Source organism: Pangasianodon hypophthalmus, chromosome 30 (genome assembly GCF_027358585.1).
Source record: "Pangasianodon hypophthalmus isolate fPanHyp1 chromosome 30, fPanHyp1.pri, whole genome shotgun sequence".
Taxonomy (NCBI): Eukaryota; Metazoa; Chordata; class Actinopteri; order Siluriformes; family Pangasiidae; genus Pangasianodon; species Pangasianodon hypophthalmus.
This window is the reverse complement of record NC_069739.1, coordinates 1,620,339-1,642,964: the sequence shown is the minus strand read 5'-3', so window position 1 is coordinate 1,642,964 and position 22,626 is coordinate 1,620,339. Positions and strand designations below refer to the sequence as shown.

Below are 22,626 nucleotides of genomic sequence, written 5' to 3'. Positions count from 1 at the left end.
CCTGTAGTGCGGCTTCTGATTTCATCACGATATATACATACACACGTACACAAACATATATATATATATATACACACACGTACATAGATACACACGCACGCATCAATGCCGCTACTGCACTCATTTACTCGTAAAAAAAAATCCAACATGTTGACGTGTGACGTGATCCTAGTGTTACGATGTCACGCTTACGAACAGACGACAAAGAAAATATCACGATTAAATATCAGAGCTCTGAAAATATCACGAGGAGGAACTGCGGCGTCTTAAAACATAAATATGTAAAATAACATCATGAATAACGAGCAGCTGATGTGCTAAAATTATTTTCCCTTTAATTTTCAACAAGCTAGCTACATTAAACGCAGTTTGTTTATTTATTTATTTACTTATTTACGTAATTGTATATTTATTTACTTATGTATTAAATTTGAATTCATTTTGTTTGTTTACTTATGTATTTGTTGATTTATTTACTTACATTTTTTAATTTATTTATTTACTGATTTAGTGATTTATTTACCAATTTATTATTCGCTTGTTTATTCGTACAATACAAGTAAAACTTCGTAAGTAAACGTAAAACTCAACACGAGGAGATCGTTGCTAGCAGCAAATGCTCTTTACGTGAAAATTACAAGCTCTTACTCAGCATGTTGTTCTTAATGATCTTGAAGCTGAGGGATTTTGATGCAATGAAAATGACAAAATGTCGCAAACAAACCTCGCTCTCCTCGAAACAAGCTAACTAACGTAGCTAGCTAATGCACTTCATTTACAATCCACTCTCTAATGTTATAAAGAAAGAGGCTAGTAGCCTAAGTGCATGAACATGTGTATGCTTTTCATGGCTGCTGGTTTAACCAGGGAAATGTAAACAGAGCGACGTAGAAGGTTCCCTGAATCCACGATTGATAAATGCTACTTACGTTAGACGTTTCGGTATCAGTATCGGTACCAGCGAGTACCAAAAACTCGGTCTGAGAAGAAAAAAAATGTTATCCCTAATGATATCTTCTTTAGTCAGAACCTTTGTGAATTCTTTGAGAAAGTCATGTGATGCTTTTTAAAATGCGTACACGATAAATTAGCATTAGAACATAGCTAACAATCTTGTACACGCTAAATATTGCAGTGTATCGTATAATGAGTTGATGATAAAGCTGCAATAAATTAATTTTTAGCTCAAATCTAGTAGAATTTTTGTTTTTCTGGACTTTTCTGTCATTCATGAATGCCAAGAAAAATTCGTAACTTTGTTTGAAACGGTAAATGAAACACGTGATAGCGGATATAAGGATATAAGTTGAGAAAACGCTGTTTCTACGCAACTGCACAAGTTGAAAGACGGCTTCCTGTTATTTCCCCGGGATTAAAGCATAGCTAGCATGTAGCTGTTAAAACTTTTATTTGGACAACGTAACGATGCAATGCATGTGGAAATGTGACAGAAACGTCAGGAACATCAACATTTCTCCGAGAAACGTCGGTAAATTACGACAAAAACACACCGTATGACTACAATTACACTGTCATTACACTTAGCACCCGATATTAACTCCATTAACTCTTTTCTTCTTTTCTTTTTTTAGTTTAAGAGAAATCTAATTGTGTGAAACAGTGTTAGCGTGATGAATAAAGTCAGGTCAGGATTTTAGCGCTGGAAGTTCAGTGATTTAGATGAAGGGTAGAAACGCGAGACACGTTTAATTAACACCTTCCTTGGCCTGTTATTAAAATGTAAATTTCTTTTCCTTTTTTATTTCTGACATCGCAGCAGACTTCTAAAAAGGTCAGAGGATGTTTCAGCGTCGAGGATCTGACCTTTTTCTCCAGAGGTGATAACGAACAGGGAGGATTGAGCGATGCGAAGGGCTTTTTGCGAATTTAATCCGTGTAACTCTTCTCTCTGGAGACGAGGATCTGAAATGGTGTGAGAAACATAGCGTGTTTTTTTTTTTCTTTCATAAATAATATTGATGTGATGTGGATAACTGGATGTACGATACACTGCGATAATCCGCCATATTGTTACAGCGTGAACTTAAAATGCTGTTCGGTTTCGTTTAAAAGGAGCGCAGCTGTAGAACCCTGTCCTTTACGTGGAACCCTCTCAGGTTCTGTGTAGAACCCTACAGCCTCCTTTTCAGAGAGCTAGAACACTTTCACCCAGTAAAAACCCTTAAATCTCTGTTTGAAGACTGAAGCCCTGTTCAGACAGGATTCATTTTCCACCTTCCTGGAATTTCTCCGAGATGTTAATCCCGTACGAATCCGTCACGTCAGTCAGGTTGTTTTTTTTTTTTTTTCTTTTACGGATTTACGTGTCTGGATTACGTCCGTAACTCTGCTCCACTCTGAGGGAAAAGCCTCAGTAGAACCTAAACGTTCTCGTGGATATGAGATATTTTATACAAACATCTGAACATCAGTTTTGCGAGATACGATAAAAAAAAAATGACATCACAATACACAAAATGTATCAATAATATAAAGGTTTGCCGACTGGCAGCAAAATGAGAAAAAAAACCTGTGAAAAGCTGGATTTATTTAATGTCTAGCAAGAAAAATGAATAAAAAATAACAAAAAACATTTCAAAAATATTTTTACTATTTAATAAGAAGGAAAAATAAATTTGTGTCATGATATAAATTTGCTAACATGCTGTCAACAAAACAAGGGAAAAAAGAAACTGTGAAAAGCTGGATTTATTTAATGTTTAGAAAAGTTAATTTCTTTAACATATTTTTTCATTGACATTTAAAAAAAAAAAGGAACACTTTTTTTTAAAAAGAGTGAAAAATAATTTCAGCTTGTCTCGTGATATAAACAAGCTGGCAGTAAAGCAAGAAAAAAGCAAAAACTGTGAAAAGCCGAATTTATATAATGTCTAGAAAAATACTTTGAATAGTTTTTTCTTTAAAATTGTTAAAAATTAGATTTTTAACGATGATTTAATAATAATAAGGAAAAAAAATTCAGCCTGTATCACGATTTAAACGTTTGCTAAAAAAAAAAAAAAATGGCAGCAAAACAAAAAAAAAAAAGTGAAAAGCTGAATTTAATGAATGTCTAGAAAAATAAAAGATTTACAAATATAAATTTAATTTTAAATATATTTTTGTTTAAAATGTTTAAAAATAACACTATTTACTAAAAATTTACTTCTAAATAAAAATTCTGAATAATTTAAACTTTTCTGAAACATTATTTTACCATCAAATCGGCTGCTTCGAATCAAAATTTATGATTATTATTGTTAAAATTTTGAAAAGATTCCGATACCTGCGATCTGAGAAACGTGTATTGTGGTGCAGTTTATCGTGATTTCGACGTCGTGTTGCTCCAGTGCGGATCTGAAGCTTGGATGATGGTGAGATCCCGATTAAAGACTTTGATTGAAAATGAAAAGTCGGACGTGTGGAATGAAGGATCTCGCTCCGCTTACGAAGCAGCGTTACTGAATCACACAGAATTAGAAGCGCAGTTAAGATGATTTATGTATTTTTTCAGGCTTCTCAGAAAGCCTTGAAGCGAATGTGATACAAAACGCACAAAACGGTAAATAAGGAAGATTAATTACGGCGTGATGAGAACGCTTACTCGCACTTAATCACCCCAGGAGGCGAGTATTGATCAGTCACACACTCCACGAATGACAGATGAAGGCAGTAAATCCCTCTGTTTTTATTGTATCATTATTTTTCTGTATTTGTCAGAAGAAAATATCAGACCTGCATTTGAACCGAGTTTCCGCCTTTTTCTTTCTTTTTTTTTTTTTCCTACTCGATACCGTCAGCCAGAAGCCGAGAGAAATGTCTGTTGTGGTTTCACAGATTTGGAAAATCTCCGAGTTAAGAAGATTTGTGGGTTTGAGAGCCTTTGAAGGCTATGATGATGATGATGATGATGTTCTGGGCTTTTGGAAGATTTAGAATTTCGTGGATCGCAGAAAGACGTTCTGGAGATTTTTGTGGGTTTGGATGGATGTTTGGAGAGAAAATCCCAAAGATGGTTGGAGAAACGAAGGTCTGAGAGAGTTGTTTGGGCTCAGGAGAAGTTTTTGGAGACAGAAACTGATGGACGTGCAAAAAACATTGTATTCTAGGAAAGAGATGTTAATAATGTGCACATGGAAAGCTTTCTAGCGTGGAACAAGACAAGTGGAGATGTCAGTATGGTCTGGATGGAGATGGAGATAGAGATGGAGAGTTTTGGAGGTTTGGATCAGGGATGGACATAGAGATGGAGATGGAGACATTTGGATCAGGGATAGAGATAGAGACAGTGGTAGAGATGTAGATGGAGATGGAGAGGTTTGGAGGTTTAGATCAGGAATGGAGATAGAGATGAAGATAGTGGTAGAGAGAGAGCTGGAGATGGAGAGGTTTGGATCAGGGATGGAGATAGAGAGAGAGCTGGAGATGGAAAGGTTTGGATCAGAGATAATGATAGTGATGGAGATACAGATGAAGATAGAGATGGAGAGGTTTGGATCAGGGCTAGAGGTAGAGATGGACATGGACATGGAGTTAGAGAGAGAGCTGGAGATGGAGAGGTTTGGATCAGAGATAATGATAGTGATGGAGATACGGATGAAGATAGAGATGGAGATGGAGAGGTTTGGATCAGGGCTAGAGGTAGAGATGGAGAGAGAGATGGAGAGGTTTGGAGGATCGGATCAGGGATGGAGGTGTTTGTGTGTTTGGCGTGTTCTCTGCAGCAGAGTGTATTTTTGTTCTTCTAGGAGGTGACCTATGACCTCAGGAGGAACGTGTGACAGGAATCAGCCAGCGGTGTCACAGTCATTAAGTCTCTCTCTCTCTCTCTCTCTCTCTCTCTCTCGGCAGTCTCTGACACATTTCATACAGGGCAGGCTTCAAGAGTTTGTTTTTGCACTCGTCTCGCACGTAATGGAGAGAAAGAGAGACAGAAGGAGAGAAACGGCAAAAGGGAAGGATGACAGTGTCCTGAAGCTAGCTCTCTCTCTCTCTGTCTCTCTCTCTCTCTCTCTCTCTCTCTCTGTTTCTTGTGCTCTCTCTTTTTGCCTACCATCTTGTCAACCGAGTACACACACACACACACACATACACACACACACACACACACACACACACACACACACACACACACATACAAACACACACACAAACACACACACAGCATCAGTAGTGAATCTTTTCCCCGAGTCCAGAATTAGATCCAGAAAAATGATCCACGCGTTCGTTTCCGTGCTCCTGTTTTCCGTCCTCTCGCCGGAGTTGGGAAGTTACAGGAAAAAATCGAGAACAACAACAACAAAAAAAGTGCAGTGATCAGATTCTGAATTAAAAAAACACAAAGATAAGATGAGAAGAACAGACAGGATGTGTTTTCTGTCTATGAGCAAACTCATACTGTTTTTTTGTTAATCATTTAAACTAAATTTAATTGGAGGGAAAAAAAAAAAAAAAGAATAAAAAGTGCTTGGCCCCCCGAGCAGCGATTGGATGCTGATATTTATTTGAGATTCTGATTATTAAAATAAATTACCATCTGCCGATTACACAGACAATTTTCACTGTGCTTTTTTTGTCATTACAGCTTCAGGGATTGCATTTCTGAGATTAATGTATTATTATGAATTTTATTTATTGCTGTTATTCATCATATTTTTTGTAATATATTTGTGTATTTTTGTTTTTAAATTCAATAGATAGTTTTGGAAACTTTCTCAGGAGGATTAGCGTGCAGATGGGTTACAAACGCTAATAAATTTAATTTATAAGTCAAATTTTATTAAACTGAAATTTCACAAAAAGCTTATTTATTTATTTATTTTAAATCAAATTAAATTATTAAAATGATTTTAATTTTAACTCTTGACAGGGGGCGGGGCTAGGTAATCGTGCAATTGTTTATTTTTCTTTTAATTAGTATTATAATTTATATATATATATATATATATATATATATATATATATATATATATATAATCGTATTTACCTACTGCAGAACTCTAAAGAGAAAGTAATACATCTGTTTTAAAAGGACGAAATTAAGAGGACAAAAAAAAGAAAAGTGCGTATTTGTTCCGGTGCTTGTTTATTGTTTTGTAAACATTTTGATAATTGCGTAAAATTGTGTGGTTTTTTTTAAAGCATTTTGCAGCCGTTCAAATTGACGTCTTTTGTAGCATTTCATGTAAAAAAAAAAAAAACGAAACAAAAAAAAAAAAAACTATCCTTATCATTTTTTTTAGTTCTTTTAATTTTGCACCTTTTATTTCTTCCTTCGTGTTTTATTATTTTTTAAAATATGAATTTTTTTTAAGATAATGAACTCTTTAAAGTTTAAGCTCTTACATTCTTAAAATATTTTGATTTTATTTTTATATATATATATATATATATATATATATATATATATATATATATTTTGGAAGCTGCGTTTGAGGCCAGGGTGTGAGACGACTGACTGACTGACTGACTGACTGCTAATCAATAATCAATAATCATTAAAGGTGTATGAGCTAAATTACGACTGGGGGATCTAGCTAGCATGTAGCCGCTACACGTAACAGTGACGGGATTGAAACAGAACGATCCGGAACGTCAACATTTCTCTCAGATCTGTTTATAAATGATTAAAAAATCCCACAGAAACGCTAGAATTACACTCTAATTACACTTTAGCATCGATCGCTAACCAGTAGAGTCATTTATTGTGCTTGTAAGCTTTCTTTTTTTGAAATAGATACAATAATAATAATAATAATAATAATAATTTCTAATATTTTAATTCTTTTAATTAACTCTGATGTCTTAATAAATACAATCTGGTTAGTTGTAGACATTTGTTTTAAATAATAAAAACCCTAACTGTGGGTGCAGATGGCGGAGTTTTTCATCCAACAGCAGCGGAATAAGTGAGTGAAGGCTTTTTCTGTGGGTGGTGTGTGTGTGTGTGTGTGTGTGTGTGTGTGTGTGTGTGTGTGTGTGTGTGTGTGTGGTGTGTGTGTGTTTGTTGAGAGATGAATATATAAGACAAGGAGGACAGCAGTGTGTTTCTCTCAGGTCGGTGTACAAGTGTGTAACTTTTCTCGTAGAAGTGTCTCATTATCCATGTGTGTGTGTGTGTGTGTGTGTGTGTGTGTGTGTGTGTGTGTGTGTGTGTGTTTCCAGGTGGTTGCTCGTTCGATGACGGACCCGCGCAGTGTGATTACCAACAGGATCCGTACGACGATTTTGATTGGACGCATGTCAGCGCTCAGGAAGTTCCCTACCTGTCCCCTGAACTGCCTCAAGGTGACACACACACACACACACACACACACACACACACACACACACACACACACATACATACATAAACACGCTCACACATACACACACACATACACACACACATACCTAAAGGATTCCACGGTACGGTCAAAAATTGTCAAAATGGTCTTAAAAACCACTCTTGTTCAACTGGTTGTGAAAACACTGTTGCTAAGCAACAAGGAAACACAGACACAGTGCACAGGCTAGCTAATGACCGGGGCTAACGATGTCACTAGCATGTAGCCGTTACGTGTCATGACATTCGAGTCGAAACAGAATGATCCGGAATGTTGACATTTCCCTCAAATGTGTTGATAAATTATATATAAACACACACACACACACACACACACACACACACACACACACACACACAGAACAGCTAAAATTATACCGTCACTACACTTAGCATCAACAGCTAACAGACAAGTCTGGCATTCAGCCATTTTGAGAAGCTTAGAATAAATAAACAGCAGAAACTAATTTCACTAATTAATTATTGATAATAAAAATATATAGGCTACTACTTCCTTTGTTTAGTCTTAAACCTATTAATTCTCAACTTGGCTAATATTAGGCTAACTTACATATAATGTAGCTGTAGCTGTAGACAATGTCGCTAACAAGCTAGCTAATATTAAGCTATCTTATATACACTGTAAAGGAACAATGTCGTTAATATGCTAGCTAATATTAGACTAACTTTTATATAAACCATTAGCCAATATGTCTAATAAATTAGATAATATTAAGCTAACTATTATGTAATTTAATCCATTAGCTAGTTGAGAATTGAAATGTTAGCGACATTGTTTACTGCTTTACACAAAATATATATATATTAGCCTAATTTTAGCTAGCCTGTTAGCAATATCGGCTACAGGTTTCAATATGCTGGTTATAATATTAGCCAGTTTGCTAGTGCTTGGTTTTAATTACATTATATAGTGCTTAGTTTAACATTACTAGCTGCACGCTTTTGCTAACAACGTTCAATAAGTACAGCTGAAGTGGTAAGATTAACTAAGCTAACTATTTGAACTAGCAGCATTAGCATTTGTGTTTGTAGCTGTAATGTGTGTTCAAATAATTATATTTTTCACTCAGATGCTCTGTAAAAAAAAAATAATAATAAGTTGGTTTCAATGCACATTTTTGATTAGCATAAGATCACTTTGCTTGTTTTAGCACCCAATGCACTCTGAATTAGCATTACCTCATTATCATGACACTAATCTTTTGTCCATTATTAGAATCATTAATCTTGTTTTGTTTTTGTTGTATTTTTTTTTCACTTGTATGTAAATTCCAGGTCTGTGGAAAAGTGTTATTATTTAGCAGGTTCATCGTAGCATATGAAACCGTAATTATTAGCACACGGGCGAGGGGTGTAAATTACGTTAGCAAGACTAATATGCAAGCTCAAGGCTTTTTTTTTTTCTCTCCATGTAAACACACCACTGTATTAAAATTAGCTTTAAAATGGATTCTTAGCTCAGGCTTGTTAATGTAGCTAGCTTATCACGCTAATACAGAGCGCGTTCCTGTAATCAGTAATGCAGTCGCTAATTCTTTTTTCCCTTCTCTTTTAAGTCCTTGTGTAATTTCTCACAGGGTAAGGAGCTTTTCTCATTTCTGTAGCCGTATAAAACTTCTCGTACAAAGACGCTGTCAAATTAAAAGCACTTTAGCGCAGATCGTAGGAGGTGACCGTGCGGAAGAAAGAGAAAGCTCGACCTTGGCTATTCACCTCTCAAACACTTAGCCAGTCGGTTTTTAATTTTTTTTTTTTTTAACACAGGAGGTTCTGCGCTTTTCACTCGCAGGTAAATTTCCTAATTAACGCAAGATTAGGTAATTAATCACGCACAGGGACGGGGGAAGGTCACGAGGCCGAGGTTCTATGAGTGCGCTGGGATAAAAGCCTCTTTACAGCGTAGTCCAAGTTTAATACAATTTATTACTCTTTGTGTTAGTTTTATATATTTAGCACCGGGCTGCATTCCATTCAGAGGCGTAGCGGTGGAAATAAATCGTGTTTTTGAAGAGCACGGGTTGGAGACAGAAGCAGAGCCAAAGGTTCCTGATAATGTAGGGTCCTGAGAGCATATGGCCCTGGACAACATAGCATCCTGAGAAGAAAGGACCAGAGGAATAAAGGGTGTGGGGAATATCAGGTCCTGGGATATTCGGATCTCTACCTGGAAATATAGATAAGAAATAACTATGAAATAACTATATAACTATGTTTTCACTCCATATGGTGTATTAAATGAACTTCCTGAGGTCATGATAGGGGTCATGGGGTCACCCAAGGTCATGTGTGAGACCACCCTTCTGTGATACCTAGCATACTTTTAAGTGAAAATTAAAAGTTTTAAAATATGTTTTTGACTGTGTGCTAGTACATTAGCGTAGATCTGACTGTGTGCTAGTACATTAGCATAGATCTGACTGTATGCTAGTACATTAGCGTAGATCTGACTGTATGCTAGTACATTAGCGTAGATCTGACTGTGTGCTAGTACATTAGCGTAGATCTGACTGTGTGCTAGTACATTAGCGTAGATCTGACTGTGTGCTAGTACATTAGCGTAGATCTGACTGTATGCTAGTACATTAGCGTAGATCTGACTGTATGCTAGTACATTAGCGTAGATCTGACTGTATGCTAGTACATTAGCGTAGATCTGACTGTATGCTAGTACATTAGCGTAGATCTGACTGTATGCTAGTACATTAGCTTAGATCAGTTTCACTGCAGGTTATATACTGTATATAATTGTGTATGTGACAAATAAAAATCTTGAATCTTGAACCTAGGACTCTTGAAATATGGAACCTCAGAACATAGGGTCCTGGAAAAATAAGGTGATAGGAACACAGGACCCAAAGGGTCTTGGGAGTATAGGTGTCCTTGGAGTATAGGTGTCCTGGGAAGATAAGTGTCCTTGGAGTATAGGTGTCCTTGGAGTATAGGTGTCCTTGGAGTATAGGTGTCCTGGGAAGATAAGTGTCCTTGGAGTATAGGTGTCCTTGGAGTATAGGTGTCCTTGGAGTATAGGTGTCCTTGGAGTATAGGTGTCCTTGGAGTATAGGTGTCCTGGGAGTATAGGTGTCCTGGGAAGATAAGTGTCCTTGGAGTATAGGTGTCCTTGGAGTATAGGTGTCCTTGGAGTATAGGTGTCCTGGGAGTAACGGGTCCCGGGAGTATAGGGTCCTGGAAATAAAGGGCCCTGGCAGTATAGGTGTCCTTGGAGTAAAGGGTCCTGGAAATTAGGGGTCCTGGTAGTAGAGGGTCCTTGGAGTATAGGGCCCTTGAAATATGGAACCTGGGAACATAGGTCCTATTTTGCCAGTACACTGGGGAAGAAAGGGCCTCAGAAATAAAGTCCTGGGACCATTGGGCCCCGGAAAAAGGTTCCTTTGGCACCTGGGGTCCTGGAACCATTGGGCCCTGGGAATATGTTGCACCTGGGAACATAGAGCCTTGGAAAAACAGGACCTTGGAAAGAAAGAGTCTTAGGAAAATGCAGCTCTGGGAACACAGGGTTATAGGAATAAAGAGCCCTAGGAATATAAGGCCTTGGAAATATAGTGATTTGGAAATATAGATAGAACCCTTGGAACATGAGACCCTGAGAACATGGGGACCCAATGTTAGCATTGGTCTGTTTTGATGCTAATACCGCTAAGCCTTCTCTTTAGACCTGTGAATGTGTTTTATTGGAGGAAAAAATACTCCGCCACTTGTGTAAAGAATATTCAAAATATTTCAGCTTAAGGAAGTTGAACTATCTGCGCATTTCTTTAAAACACTCAGATAATTAGCATGGACCTGAAGCGAGACCTCCACAAAAACATCTTTGTGTCCTGCTGCTTAGTAACGTGTGGGTTGCCGGGTTGTAAATTAAACTCTGCTTCTAAAACGTATTCTGCTAAACCAGAACTGTTCTGTTTATTAGAACATGATAAATGAGGCAAATTCCTGTAAATGTCTAATCTCTACAGTGTGTTCTTTGGAATCTTTTATATTCAAGACAGAGGACAGTCCTCTAGATAGCAAAGTTTTTGCGGGAAAAAAAAAATCACCCCCCAACCGCCCTCCCCATTTCTTCTGCCAAGAACATATGCTTGTGTAACAGCAGGAGAACAGGATACATGTTCATGCTACACTCCCTTACTGTCCTCCCTGCAAGTGCACTTCATCTTCCCGACGTCTTCCATACATACTCCTGAGTCTGCAAAATTCCCCGCGTATCACAACACTGAGAAATTTAGCGATGTCTGACTCAGTGCTAGCCGGATTTAGCCTTAAACCCCTCAGTGAACAAGCTTACGATGGAACCTTCAGGAAGAGGAACCTTGAAAGGAACCAGATCATTTGTCGTTTACTAGTTTATATTAGCCGTGCGTTAGTTTGACGCTAGGATTGTATATATTAGCATTTATCTGATTTCACTCCATATGGCGTATTAAATGAACTTCGTGAGGTCATGATAGGGGTCATGGGGTCACCCAAGGTCATGTGTCAGACCACCCTTTTGTGATACCTAGCATACTTTTTAAATGTAAATTAAAAGTTTTAAAATATGTTTTTAAATACTAGAGTAGCTCTGACTATGCTAGTTCACTAGCGTAGATCTGACTGTGTGCTAGTACATTAGCATAGATCTGACTGTGCTAGCAGAATATTATTGATCTTTTTTGACACTGTAGATAACATTTGTCTGATTTGATGGGAGCTAGCACTGTGCTAGTGTCAAAAAAGATCAATAATATTCTGCTAGCACAGTCAGATCTACGCTAGTGCACTAGCATAGTCAGAGCTATTCTAGTATTTAAAAACATATTTTAAAACTTTTAATTTACATTTAAAAAGTGATAGCATTGTTCTGAGTTGATGCTAATATGTTTATGGTATTGATCTGAAATAAGTGCGTTGTGGTTTAGCTGGTTAAAATTGTTGCTAGCGCTGTTTATTTATAAAGTGGAAATTTTAACAAGGTAAAGGTTTAACAGGATAAAGAGTCATTTCTCATGTTTAACTCAAATCTCCCAGATTTTTATAATTCATACAGAAACAACACACTTCATATCCTCTGAAATTCCGTAGCGTTCACCTGGACCTTGAGCTAGCGTGAACTCTGAATAAACGCTAGCAACAAGAGCAGAGTTTCCACTTGAGCAGCCATGTTACGCTCTACATCTCTCAGAACATCCGTACGGCTGGAAAAAAAGAGGGAGAAAAGGGACGTGTCCCCTCAGAGGAAGTGGAAATGAGTCGTAATGTGGGTCATTAAAGCACGAGTGAAAGAAAGAAGGATAGAGAGAGAGAGAGAGAGAGAGAGAAAGAATCTGTAACAGAGCTAACATGTTTCGTTTACAGACTTAGCATCGTAGCCAGATTGTGTATCAGAACAGCTGTATAAAACCCTCCTGTTTCTCATTTCACTAGGCTTCCTTTGCAATGCATCATGGGTAGGTGTTTCTACCCACAAGCTAAACACGGCTAAAAATGGAATTTGATTAGCGCTGCTGATTTTAACCTTTGATAGGAAAAAGAAAAAGCAATAAAAAGGAAGCGTGTTCTCGCGCAGTAAACGAGAGGAAGGATGACAGCCGAGGATTGTGGGAGAGACAGGCGGAGAGACGTGTGCGTGACAGCCATCTTGTGATGTCTCGCAGAGGGGAGTGTGACAGCGGCCATGACACGTAGCTCATTTGTTTTGATACGCGCTGACACGCCGGCTTTGGTTTGACGACGAGAATCATCTGGAGATAATGATGAAGTGTTTCTGTCTCCGTATTGTTTTTCTGCTTTTCCTTTATTTATTCATTTATTTTTCTTAAAAAAAAATCCAAACAATGTGACTTTATATCATTAACACAGTCAATCTACGTAGAAAAAAACTTGATCGTGTCATTGATCTGATAGAAAATTTTAAATAATTGATAGTTGCACAGCTGATGCTCAAAAGTAAGTGCCCCCTCCCCTCTTTCCCATAGACCCAGATTGATTTTTGTCCGTTCTTTCAAAGATAAAAGGATTTTTCTTAAAAAAAAAAAAAAAAAATTACAATGCTTTTTTTGTTCGAATAAAATTTGAATAAATTTACCCACTGAGCACAAAGAAATTTAAAAGATGTGAGAACGACACTTTTGACAGCCGTTAATGAGCTGTCTAGATTTCTAGATTTGTGAAAGCTTTTATTAAAATAAATTTCGTGGTTCATGATCAGTTATCGACTTTAATACGGACGAGATCTTACCTGGTGTTTTAGCCCACTGGAGCCTCAGATCCCTGTTCTTGGCTGGCAGGAGTGGAACCCAGTGTGGTCTTCTGCTGTTCCACCCTCAAGGTTGTGGGTTCTGAGATGCTTTTCTGCTCATCACGGCTGTAAAGAGTGTTTATTTGAGTTAGCGTAGCCTTCCTGTCAGCTCGGACCAGTCTGCTCGTTCTCCTCAGGTCTCTCTCATCGATGAGCCGCTTCCCGTAAACAGAATTACTCCTCGCTGGATGTTTTTTGTTTTTCACACCATTCTGTGTAAACTCTAGAGTCTATTGTGTGTGAAAATCTAAAGTTAAACAACCGACGTTATTAGCTGGTTGGATAAGTGCATACATGTGGACGTGTACAGGTGTTGCTAATCATTGTAAAACCATATTAACGTTTATTTTATTATAAAACGAAGTAACATTGTGTGTTTTCTGATCAATGTTCAGTAGCTACAGAAAACCACGTTGGTTTTTTGTGTGTGTGTGTGTGTGTGTGTGTGTGTGTGTGTGTGTGTGTGTGTGTAATGGCCAAGATAAGGATAAAATGTTGGAAAAACACTCACTTCAAGAAAAACACGACGCAGTACACACGTGTGTATCTTTCAGTAAAATCCAGTTTAATTTAAAGCTGATTAATTCATTTCTGTAAAATCTCTCTGTAACATAAGTACAGCTTTTAAAACATGTCCGTGTGGAGAGAAACCGATCCGAGCCAAAGTGAAGTCAGATCGAGGGTAAAACTCTGAAATAAGGGAACGTGAAAAGAGGCCGAGGCGTCGGTGCGGCTCTCCGGAGGCCAGGTCTGATCTGGAAACCCTCGCGCAGGATTTCCATCCGTGTTTGTTTGCTTGACGTGCTGGATTATTTAAATGCCTTTGATTGGCTGCGCCGTCTAATCGAGACGCTGAGACTAATTACCGAGCTTGGATTCGGGCCTGAACCAACACAACAGAGGGAAAGAGAGATGAAAAATGGAATGCACATCTGAAATTATTCATCAGAACATTTCCAGCCTCTTGTTTTCCTGCCAGAGAGAGAGAGAGAGAGAGAGAGAGAGAGAAAGAGTGAAAGAGAGAGAATTTTGTAAAAACAAAACAAAAAAAAAAAACAACTTCTTGGCCAAAACTCTTCATTTCTTAACCCGAATCTCCAGAGTTGTGAAAGAGAGCAGCGTCTGGAGCGTCTTTATTTACAGTTCACGTTAAATAATGTCAGGATCGCTTATCCAGCACAGTGTGTAACACCACAGCGCTGCTCTGTTCTGCATCCTGATTAGTGCTGATGAATTTTCTAGAGCAGGTTATCGTTTCTATAGCGACAGCTCATTCACAGGGACGAGTACGGCGGACGCTAAACTGATCAACGGATTTAAAACATTCATCAATATGGTGAAGTTTTCTGTAAGGAGATGTTTATTACATATAATTACAGTATAATATTTATGGAAGGAGTCTCCAGTGTCAGAGGTAAAGCTGTATCTTTAAGTTTTTTTTTAAGTGTTTTTATTTAAAAAAAAAATTTTTTTTGACTTTATAGCTGCTGTAACGTAAGTGAGAACAGGAACTGAGTTGTTTTACAGAACATGAAATGATGTGTTGTTCTTTTAATAAATAAATACAGTAATTGTTTGTAAGTTGTTGAGGTATAAGAGGAATAAAACACTGTAATAGGAAAATAATCAGCGTCGAGCTGGAGGCAGTAACTCCGCTTCTCTGATATTTGCTAGCAAAGTGAGAGCAAAACAGCAGGGTTGCGATTTTATTTTTTAAATTATCTTTTAACGTCTATGAAAAGAAATGATTGAGGACGGAAAATTGCAGGAAATTTGTTAATAAAACTAAGAATGAAAGATTCAGTGTAAATGTTAACGTCAAATCAGCTGCTTCAGATCACGTTTATTTTTATAATAAAATAAAACAAAATAAACCGAACTCTAAAACAAAGAAAGTTATAAAAAAGGATTATTTCTCAGATATCTCAGAAAAGTGTGTTGTTATATTTACATACATCATTTATCGTGATATTATATAGTCGTACGTGCAACCACAACTGATATGTGATATTTGTTTATAAAATTAAAATGAAAAAGATTAAAAGATTTCTAATATTAAAACTGGTTGTTTATATTAACGTCAGTAAATCAGGGAAATCTTAACGTTACTAATATCAACAATATCGATTTTATGAGCAAACGATGCATCATCCTCGCCTCGAGTAGCTGTTCCTCATTTCCGCTGTACATGTGGATCTTCACATTCTTTTCATCGTCTCGTCTCTGAACCCAAACATACGGCGCTGTGACAATCTGAAAACACACACAGCGTTTTTCTTTTCTTTCTTTCTTTCTTTTTTTTTTTTTTTATTCCCTTCTACAAACTTTACGCCTCTTTTATTGAAGCAGCACGGTGTTAGGAAATGTGTGTGTGTGTGTGTGTGTGTGTATAGTGTGCAGTGTAACAGCAGGTTTCACACGTTCACTCGGAGAGAAATTTTTTGAGCGAGAGTGCGAGACGGAGAACAAAAAAAAAAAAAAAAAAGCAGGAAGAAAGACGAGGCGCGCTACAGAAGGCAGTTAAACCCCACAGAGGGGTGGAAACGTGAACACACACTCGCTTTAAAAGCACTCTGCGGTGTAGCATTACGACCCCGACACTGTGATTAAGGTTAGACACTCAACACCAGCTCTCACCACTAATCACACTGTGGAAAACACACACACACACACACACACACACACAACCTCGGCTCGCTGCACTGACAGAGCTGCGCACCGTGTTTTTTTTTTTTAGGATACAGTGACACAAACTTTGAGAGAACATAGTGTAAAATATTTTTAATTGGGCGTGGCCTAATATTCTAATGAGCACATTTGATTTACATCTCTTTGTCTGAGATACTGATTGCGACATCACTCATGCTGCTCATGCTTTCTCTCTCTCTCTCTGACTCTGCCTGTCTCTGTCTCTCTCTCTCTCTCTCACACTTTCTCTCTTTCTCTCTCTCTCTCTTTCTCCCTTTGTCTCTATCTCTTTGTCTCTCTCGCTCTGTCTCTTTGTCTGTCTCTCTCTCTTTCTGTCTCTTTTGCTCTCTCCCTTTGTCTCTCTTGTCTCTGTTTCTCTCTCTCTTTCTCTCGCTCTCTCTTTCTCTCTCTCTGTTTCTGTCTCTCTCTCTCTCTCTCACACTTTCTCTCTTTCTCTCTCTCTCTCTTTCTCCCTTTGTCTCTATCTCTTTGTCTGTCTCTCTCTTTCTGTCTCTTTTGCTCTCTCCCTTTGTCTCTCTCTTTGTCTCTGTTTCTCTCTCTCTTTCTCTCTCTCTCTCTTTCTCTCTCTCTGTTTCTGTCTCTCTCTCTCTCTCTCTCTCTCTCCGTGTTGTTGATGGTGGTGATGAGAGCGTTTTGTAATCAGTACATGGCGTTTGGGGCCAGTGAACGTTCCACACTTTGATTTAGCTTTAACAACGTTGGGAGAGTTGACTTGCCTGTGCGTGTGTGCGCGCGCGCGTGTGTGTGTGTGTGTGTGTGTGTGTGTGTGCGTGTGTGTGTGCTGATGGCCAATCTGGCGTGTTTGTGTTTGGAGTGTTATGTTGCATATTTCTTAGTTTTATCAGAGCCTCAAATCTCAACTCAGTGATTTCACTCCTGCTGATTCGCACTCTGATTTTTGAACCTATTCACCTTTTCCTGTCTCACTGTCTGTCTGTCTTTCTCTCTGTCTCACTGCCTGTCTGCCTCACTGCCTGTCTGCCTCACTGTCTGTCTGTCTGTCTCTCTGTCTGTTTGTTTGTCTTTCTCTCTGTCTCACTGCCTGTCTGCCTCACTGCCTGTCTGCCTCACTGCCTGTCTGTCTCACTGTCTGTCTGTCTGTCTCTCTGTCTGTTTGTTTGTCTTTCTCTCTGTCTCACTGCCTGTCTGTCTCACTGCCTGTCTGCCTCACTGCCTGTCTGTCTTTCTCTCTGTCTCACTGCCTGTCTGCCTCACTGCCTGTCTGCCTCACTGTCTGTCTGTCTTTCTCTCTGTCTCACTGCCTGTCTGTTTGTTTGTCTTTCTCTCTGCCTCACTGCCTGTCTGTCTCACTGCCTGTCTGTCTCTCTGTCTCACTGCCTTTCTGTGTCTCTCTGTCTCACTGTCTGCCTGTCTGTCTGTCTTCCTGTCTGTCTGCCTCACTGCCTGTCTGTCTGCCTCACTGCCTGTCTGTCTGCCTCACTGCCTGTCTGTCTGTCTCACTGCCTTTCTGTGTCTCTCTGTCTCACTGTCTCTCTGTCTGCCAGTCTGCCAGATAATACTATACAATACATACACAGTATATAACCTACAGTATTTCAGTATTCTAGTTACACTACACACCAGAATATATAATATAAAGTAATTATTAATTCATTATTATTATTCATTTCTTTTTATTTGTCAGATATTTGTGTTTACTAAACTATTACAATGCCATTATTTTCTTGCTAATCCTTTAAAAGATATATTAGATTTTTGCTACTGTAATCAGTGTAATATATTGCGCCTTTGAGCTCTCTCCCTCTCTCTCCCTCTCTCTCTCTCTCCCTCTCTCTCCCTCTCTCTCCCTCTCTCCCTCTCCCTCTCTCTCTCTCTCTCTCTCTCTGTGGTTTTCATAAATCAGTTTATTTTTAATAGATATTTTCTCAGTTCATTACTTTGTTGTTTTATTGTCATGAGAACTAATATTTATAATGGCACGGATACTGGCAAAAATTCAGGAATATGAAAAAAATAATATTTTAGAAAATCTCTGGAGATAAATTATACTGGTCTTTCTCTCTCTCTCTCTCTCTCTCTCTCCCCTGCAGGTTCGTACATGATGGTGGACTCGTCCCAGCATGACCCTGGGGAGAGAGCACGTCTTCAGCTGCCTGTGATGAAGGAGAACGACACGCACTGCATCGACTTTAACTACCTGCTCTACGGCACCGATGGGTCCAGTCCCGGAACGCTGAACGTGCTGGTCAAGGTGAACAAAGGCCCGGTGGCAAATCCCATCTGGAACATCAGCACACACACCGGGAGCACGTGGAGGAAGGCGGAGCTCGCCGTCAGCACCTTCTGGCCCAACGAGTACCAGGTACATTAGTTACATTAACTGTACACCATAATACACCATTACACGCCAATATCCTACATCCAACACACGAACACTCACAATCAAACATGCACTGGATAAATAGATTAGTACTGTATATAAGACTTCTCCATCAAACACCAACACTCGAGTCTACCAATCAGATCCGAGGAATCTCTTTGGTCACCTCTGCAGCAAACACCACATCCTTTAAACACCATCACCTATAGAGCAAGCACCGTGCACCACCAAAATTCAGTAAGACATGGAAAACATCGATTGTCTAATACAGCTAATGCTTGAATTCTCCAACAACAGATGTTACCTTTAAACACCACCAAATACAACAGAGATCACCATCAGTACCAGCATTTATCACCACACATGCAAACATGTCCACTGTCAAACACCAGACAAATATAAAAATCATCATTCACCACAGCTGTTAGTCATTAACAGCTTCACCATCAAACACCAGCATTCATATCGATCAAGCCAGATTAATCCTGCGAATACTAATGTTCTCCCTTAAACACCAGCAAACAGAAGCCTTGTTTTCATCAAATACCAACATTCTCATTCTCATAGCATTCATTCTCATTCTATCATTCTATACTGCTTTCCAAAAGCAATGCCAATCTCCAGCAAGTGCCATTGTTTCCACCCAAACACCATCATTTACCGCCAAACCCCAGTATTCATAAACAAACACCAACCTTCAGCAACAAACAGCATTCACCAAACTGATCAAAAAACACCAACAATGTCTCCCAGACACCAAAACTATCCAAAAGACACCACAGACAAAAAAAATATAAAGACCAAAACTGCACAACCTACAAACACCAGATCTGTCCAGCAAACACCAGATCTGTCCAGCAAACACCAAAACAGATCTGTCCAGCAAACACCAGATCTGTCCAGCAAACACCAGATCTGTCCAGCAAACACCAGATCTGTCCAACAAACACCAAAACAGATCTGTCCAACAAACACCAGATCTGTCCAGCAAACACCAAAACAAATCTGTCCAGCAAACACCAAAACAAATCTGTCCAACAAACACCAAAACAAATCTGTCCAGCAAACACCAAAACAAATCTGTCCAACAAACACCAAAACAAATCTGTCCAGCAAACACCAAAACAAATCTGTCCAACAAACACCAAAACAAATCTGTCCAACAAACACCAAAACAAATCTGTCCAACAAACACCAAAACAAATCTGTCCAACAAACACCAAAACAAATCTGTCCAACAAACACCAAAACAAATCTGTCCAACAAACACCGAACCAAATCTGTCCAACAAACACCAAAACAAATCTGTCCAACAAACACCAAAACAAATCTGTCCAACAAACACCAGATCTGTCCAACAAACACCAAAACTGTTAATAAATGCCAAAATATCCAAACACCAAAACTGTCCAGCAAACACCAAGCTATCTAACAAACATCAAAACTGTCCAACAAACACCAGAATAATCCTATAAACCTGACACTGTCTAAGAAAAACCAGGAGATCTAATTGGTTGGTTGGTGTTGATCTGATTGATGACAGTTACCAAAGTAACCACTTTGACACCATGTCTTCTAACACCTCGGTCTTTGCCAAAACAGCATGACGTGTAACAGTGTGTATTTGTCGGAGATGAGAACCGTGTGTGTGTGTGTGTGTGTGTGTGTGTGTGTGTGTCTGTGTCTCCACCTGTTCCTCTGGTCTGTCCTGGATTCTGTAATTATGTAGGTTGTGTAAGGCATGAACGAGTGTGTGTGTGTGTGTGTGTGTGTTTAATTAGACAGTTTATGCAATTAGATTATTTGCATTGGAAATGCCACCCTGCTATTGAGCTCTTCACACTCTCAAAGAGCTGCTCACACACACTTGCACGCACTCACACACACTTACAGTCAATCATGTACTCAAAACGCTACTCAGGGTCAATTACATTACACACACACACACACACACACACACACACACACACATGCACTTCTCTTTCTCTTGATCTCGGTCTTCTCTCTTAGCCCTAATTATATTCATTATAATGAATATTCGTCATTCGTTAACTCTCTAACGTCTGTTCATTTTTTATTTTATTATATTTTCACTTTAGCGCTAAAGAACATTCTGTACCACGAGAGGCAAAAACGAGACGCACAGCCATCTTTATAAATATTTGTTTATATATTTATATTTTCCAGTTAATCTGCATATTTCTCGTTAGTCCTTATTTTCAGCGTTGACCTACTGAGATATGCAAATGAGCACGTAAAGAACATGTAGAATCTGTAGCAGTTTATTCACGATACGCATCATACGATCCTAATACCTACGATCAACACCTGGTTCAAATGATTCATTCTCCAACAACAAACTCTGCATTCACCATCAAACACCAGTGTTCACCTTCAAACACTGAGAGTGCGGTGAGAACCATCTAACACCGCCACACATGCACATTCACTATCAACAACCAGAAAAATACTTTTAAAAACTGTCCAACTTATACCTATAAACAGCATTGTCCATTAAACACCCAGATTTCACATCAAACACCAGCGTTCAGTATTCAGTATTTTACATCTCCAACACCCACATCCACAATGCCACAGTGCCGGTGTTCTCAAACACCAGTGTACCAGCAAACACTCACATATTTAAACAAACACCAATCATCACCGTTAAACATCAGCCTTCACTGACAAACAGCCTTCACCAAACTGTCCAACACACACCCCAAACACCCCAAACTGTCCAACACACACCCCAAACTGTCCAACACACACCCCAAACTGTCCAACACACACCCCAAACTGTCCAACACACACCCCAAACACCCCAAACTGTCCAACACACACCCCAAACTGTCCAACACACACCCCAAACACCCCAAACTGTCCAACACACACCCCAAACACCCCAAACTGTCCAACACACACCCCAAACTGTCCAACACACACCCCAAACTGTCCAACACACACCCCAAACTGTCCAACACACACCCCAAACACCCCAAACTGTCCAACACACACCCCAAACACCCCAAACTGTCCAACACACACCCCAAACACCCCAAACTGTCCAACACACACCCCAAACTGTCCAACACACACCCCAAACACCCCAAACTGTCCAACACACACCCCAAACACCCCAAACTGTCCAACACACACCCCAAACACCCCAAACTGTCCAACACACACCCCAAACTGTCCAACACACACCCCAAACTGTCCAACACACACCCCAAACTGTCCAACACACACCCCAAGCACCCCAAACTGTCCAACACACACCCCAAGCACCCCAAACTGTCCAACACACACCCCAAGCACCCCAAACTGTCCAACACACACCCCAAACTGTCCAACACACACCCCAAACACCCCAAACTGTCCAACACACACCCCAAACACCCCAAACTGTCCAACACACACCCCAAACTGTCCAACACACACCCCAAACACCCCAAACTGTCCAACACACACCCCAAACACCCCAAACTGTCCAACACACACCCCAAACTGTCCAAAACCAAACTGTCCAAAAAAAGACCAAAACTATCCAACAAACACCAAAATTGTCCAAGAAACACAAACATTTTCTGACACCAAACCTGTCCAAAACCAAACACCAAAAATGTCCAACATCGAACAATAAAAAAAAAGAAACCCAAAATTAAATTGTCCAGCAAAGTCCAAACTATCAAAAAAGGAATATTTACCGTAAAGCACGTTAAAACATCGAAAATGCTCGTTTCTGATTGGTTGGCAGGTCTGTGTCATTTTCTTACCTAGCGGCTTCTCTAACCTGGATCCAATCAAAATCATTTGATCAGATCAGAGAGATCTGACTGATTGGGATCTTCAGCAATATGATTGTTGATGATTGTTGATGATTGTATGAATGTGATTTTTGTTTCGCGATGTGATTTTTTTAACGAGGATTGC

The 22,626-nt window shown here is 39.1% G+C and overlaps 1 protein-coding gene across 11 annotated transcripts in view; it reads left to right on the top strand.

The window, feature by feature from the left end:
* Nucleotides 1-22,626, top strand: part of ptprk (protein tyrosine phosphatase receptor type K) — a 148,424-nt gene that overhangs the window by 31,259 nt on the left and 94,539 nt on the right. For all 11 annotated transcript variants that reach the window (XM_053231646.1, XM_053231642.1, XM_053231641.1 and 8 more), the window contains 2 exons: nucleotides 7,165-7,287; nucleotides 18,401-18,672. In XM_053231646.1, the coding sequence (XP_053087621.1) occupies nucleotides 7,165-7,287; nucleotides 18,401-18,672 (395 nt within the window). The remainder of the gene's footprint in view (nucleotides 1-7,164; nucleotides 7,288-18,400; nucleotides 18,673-22,626) is intronic.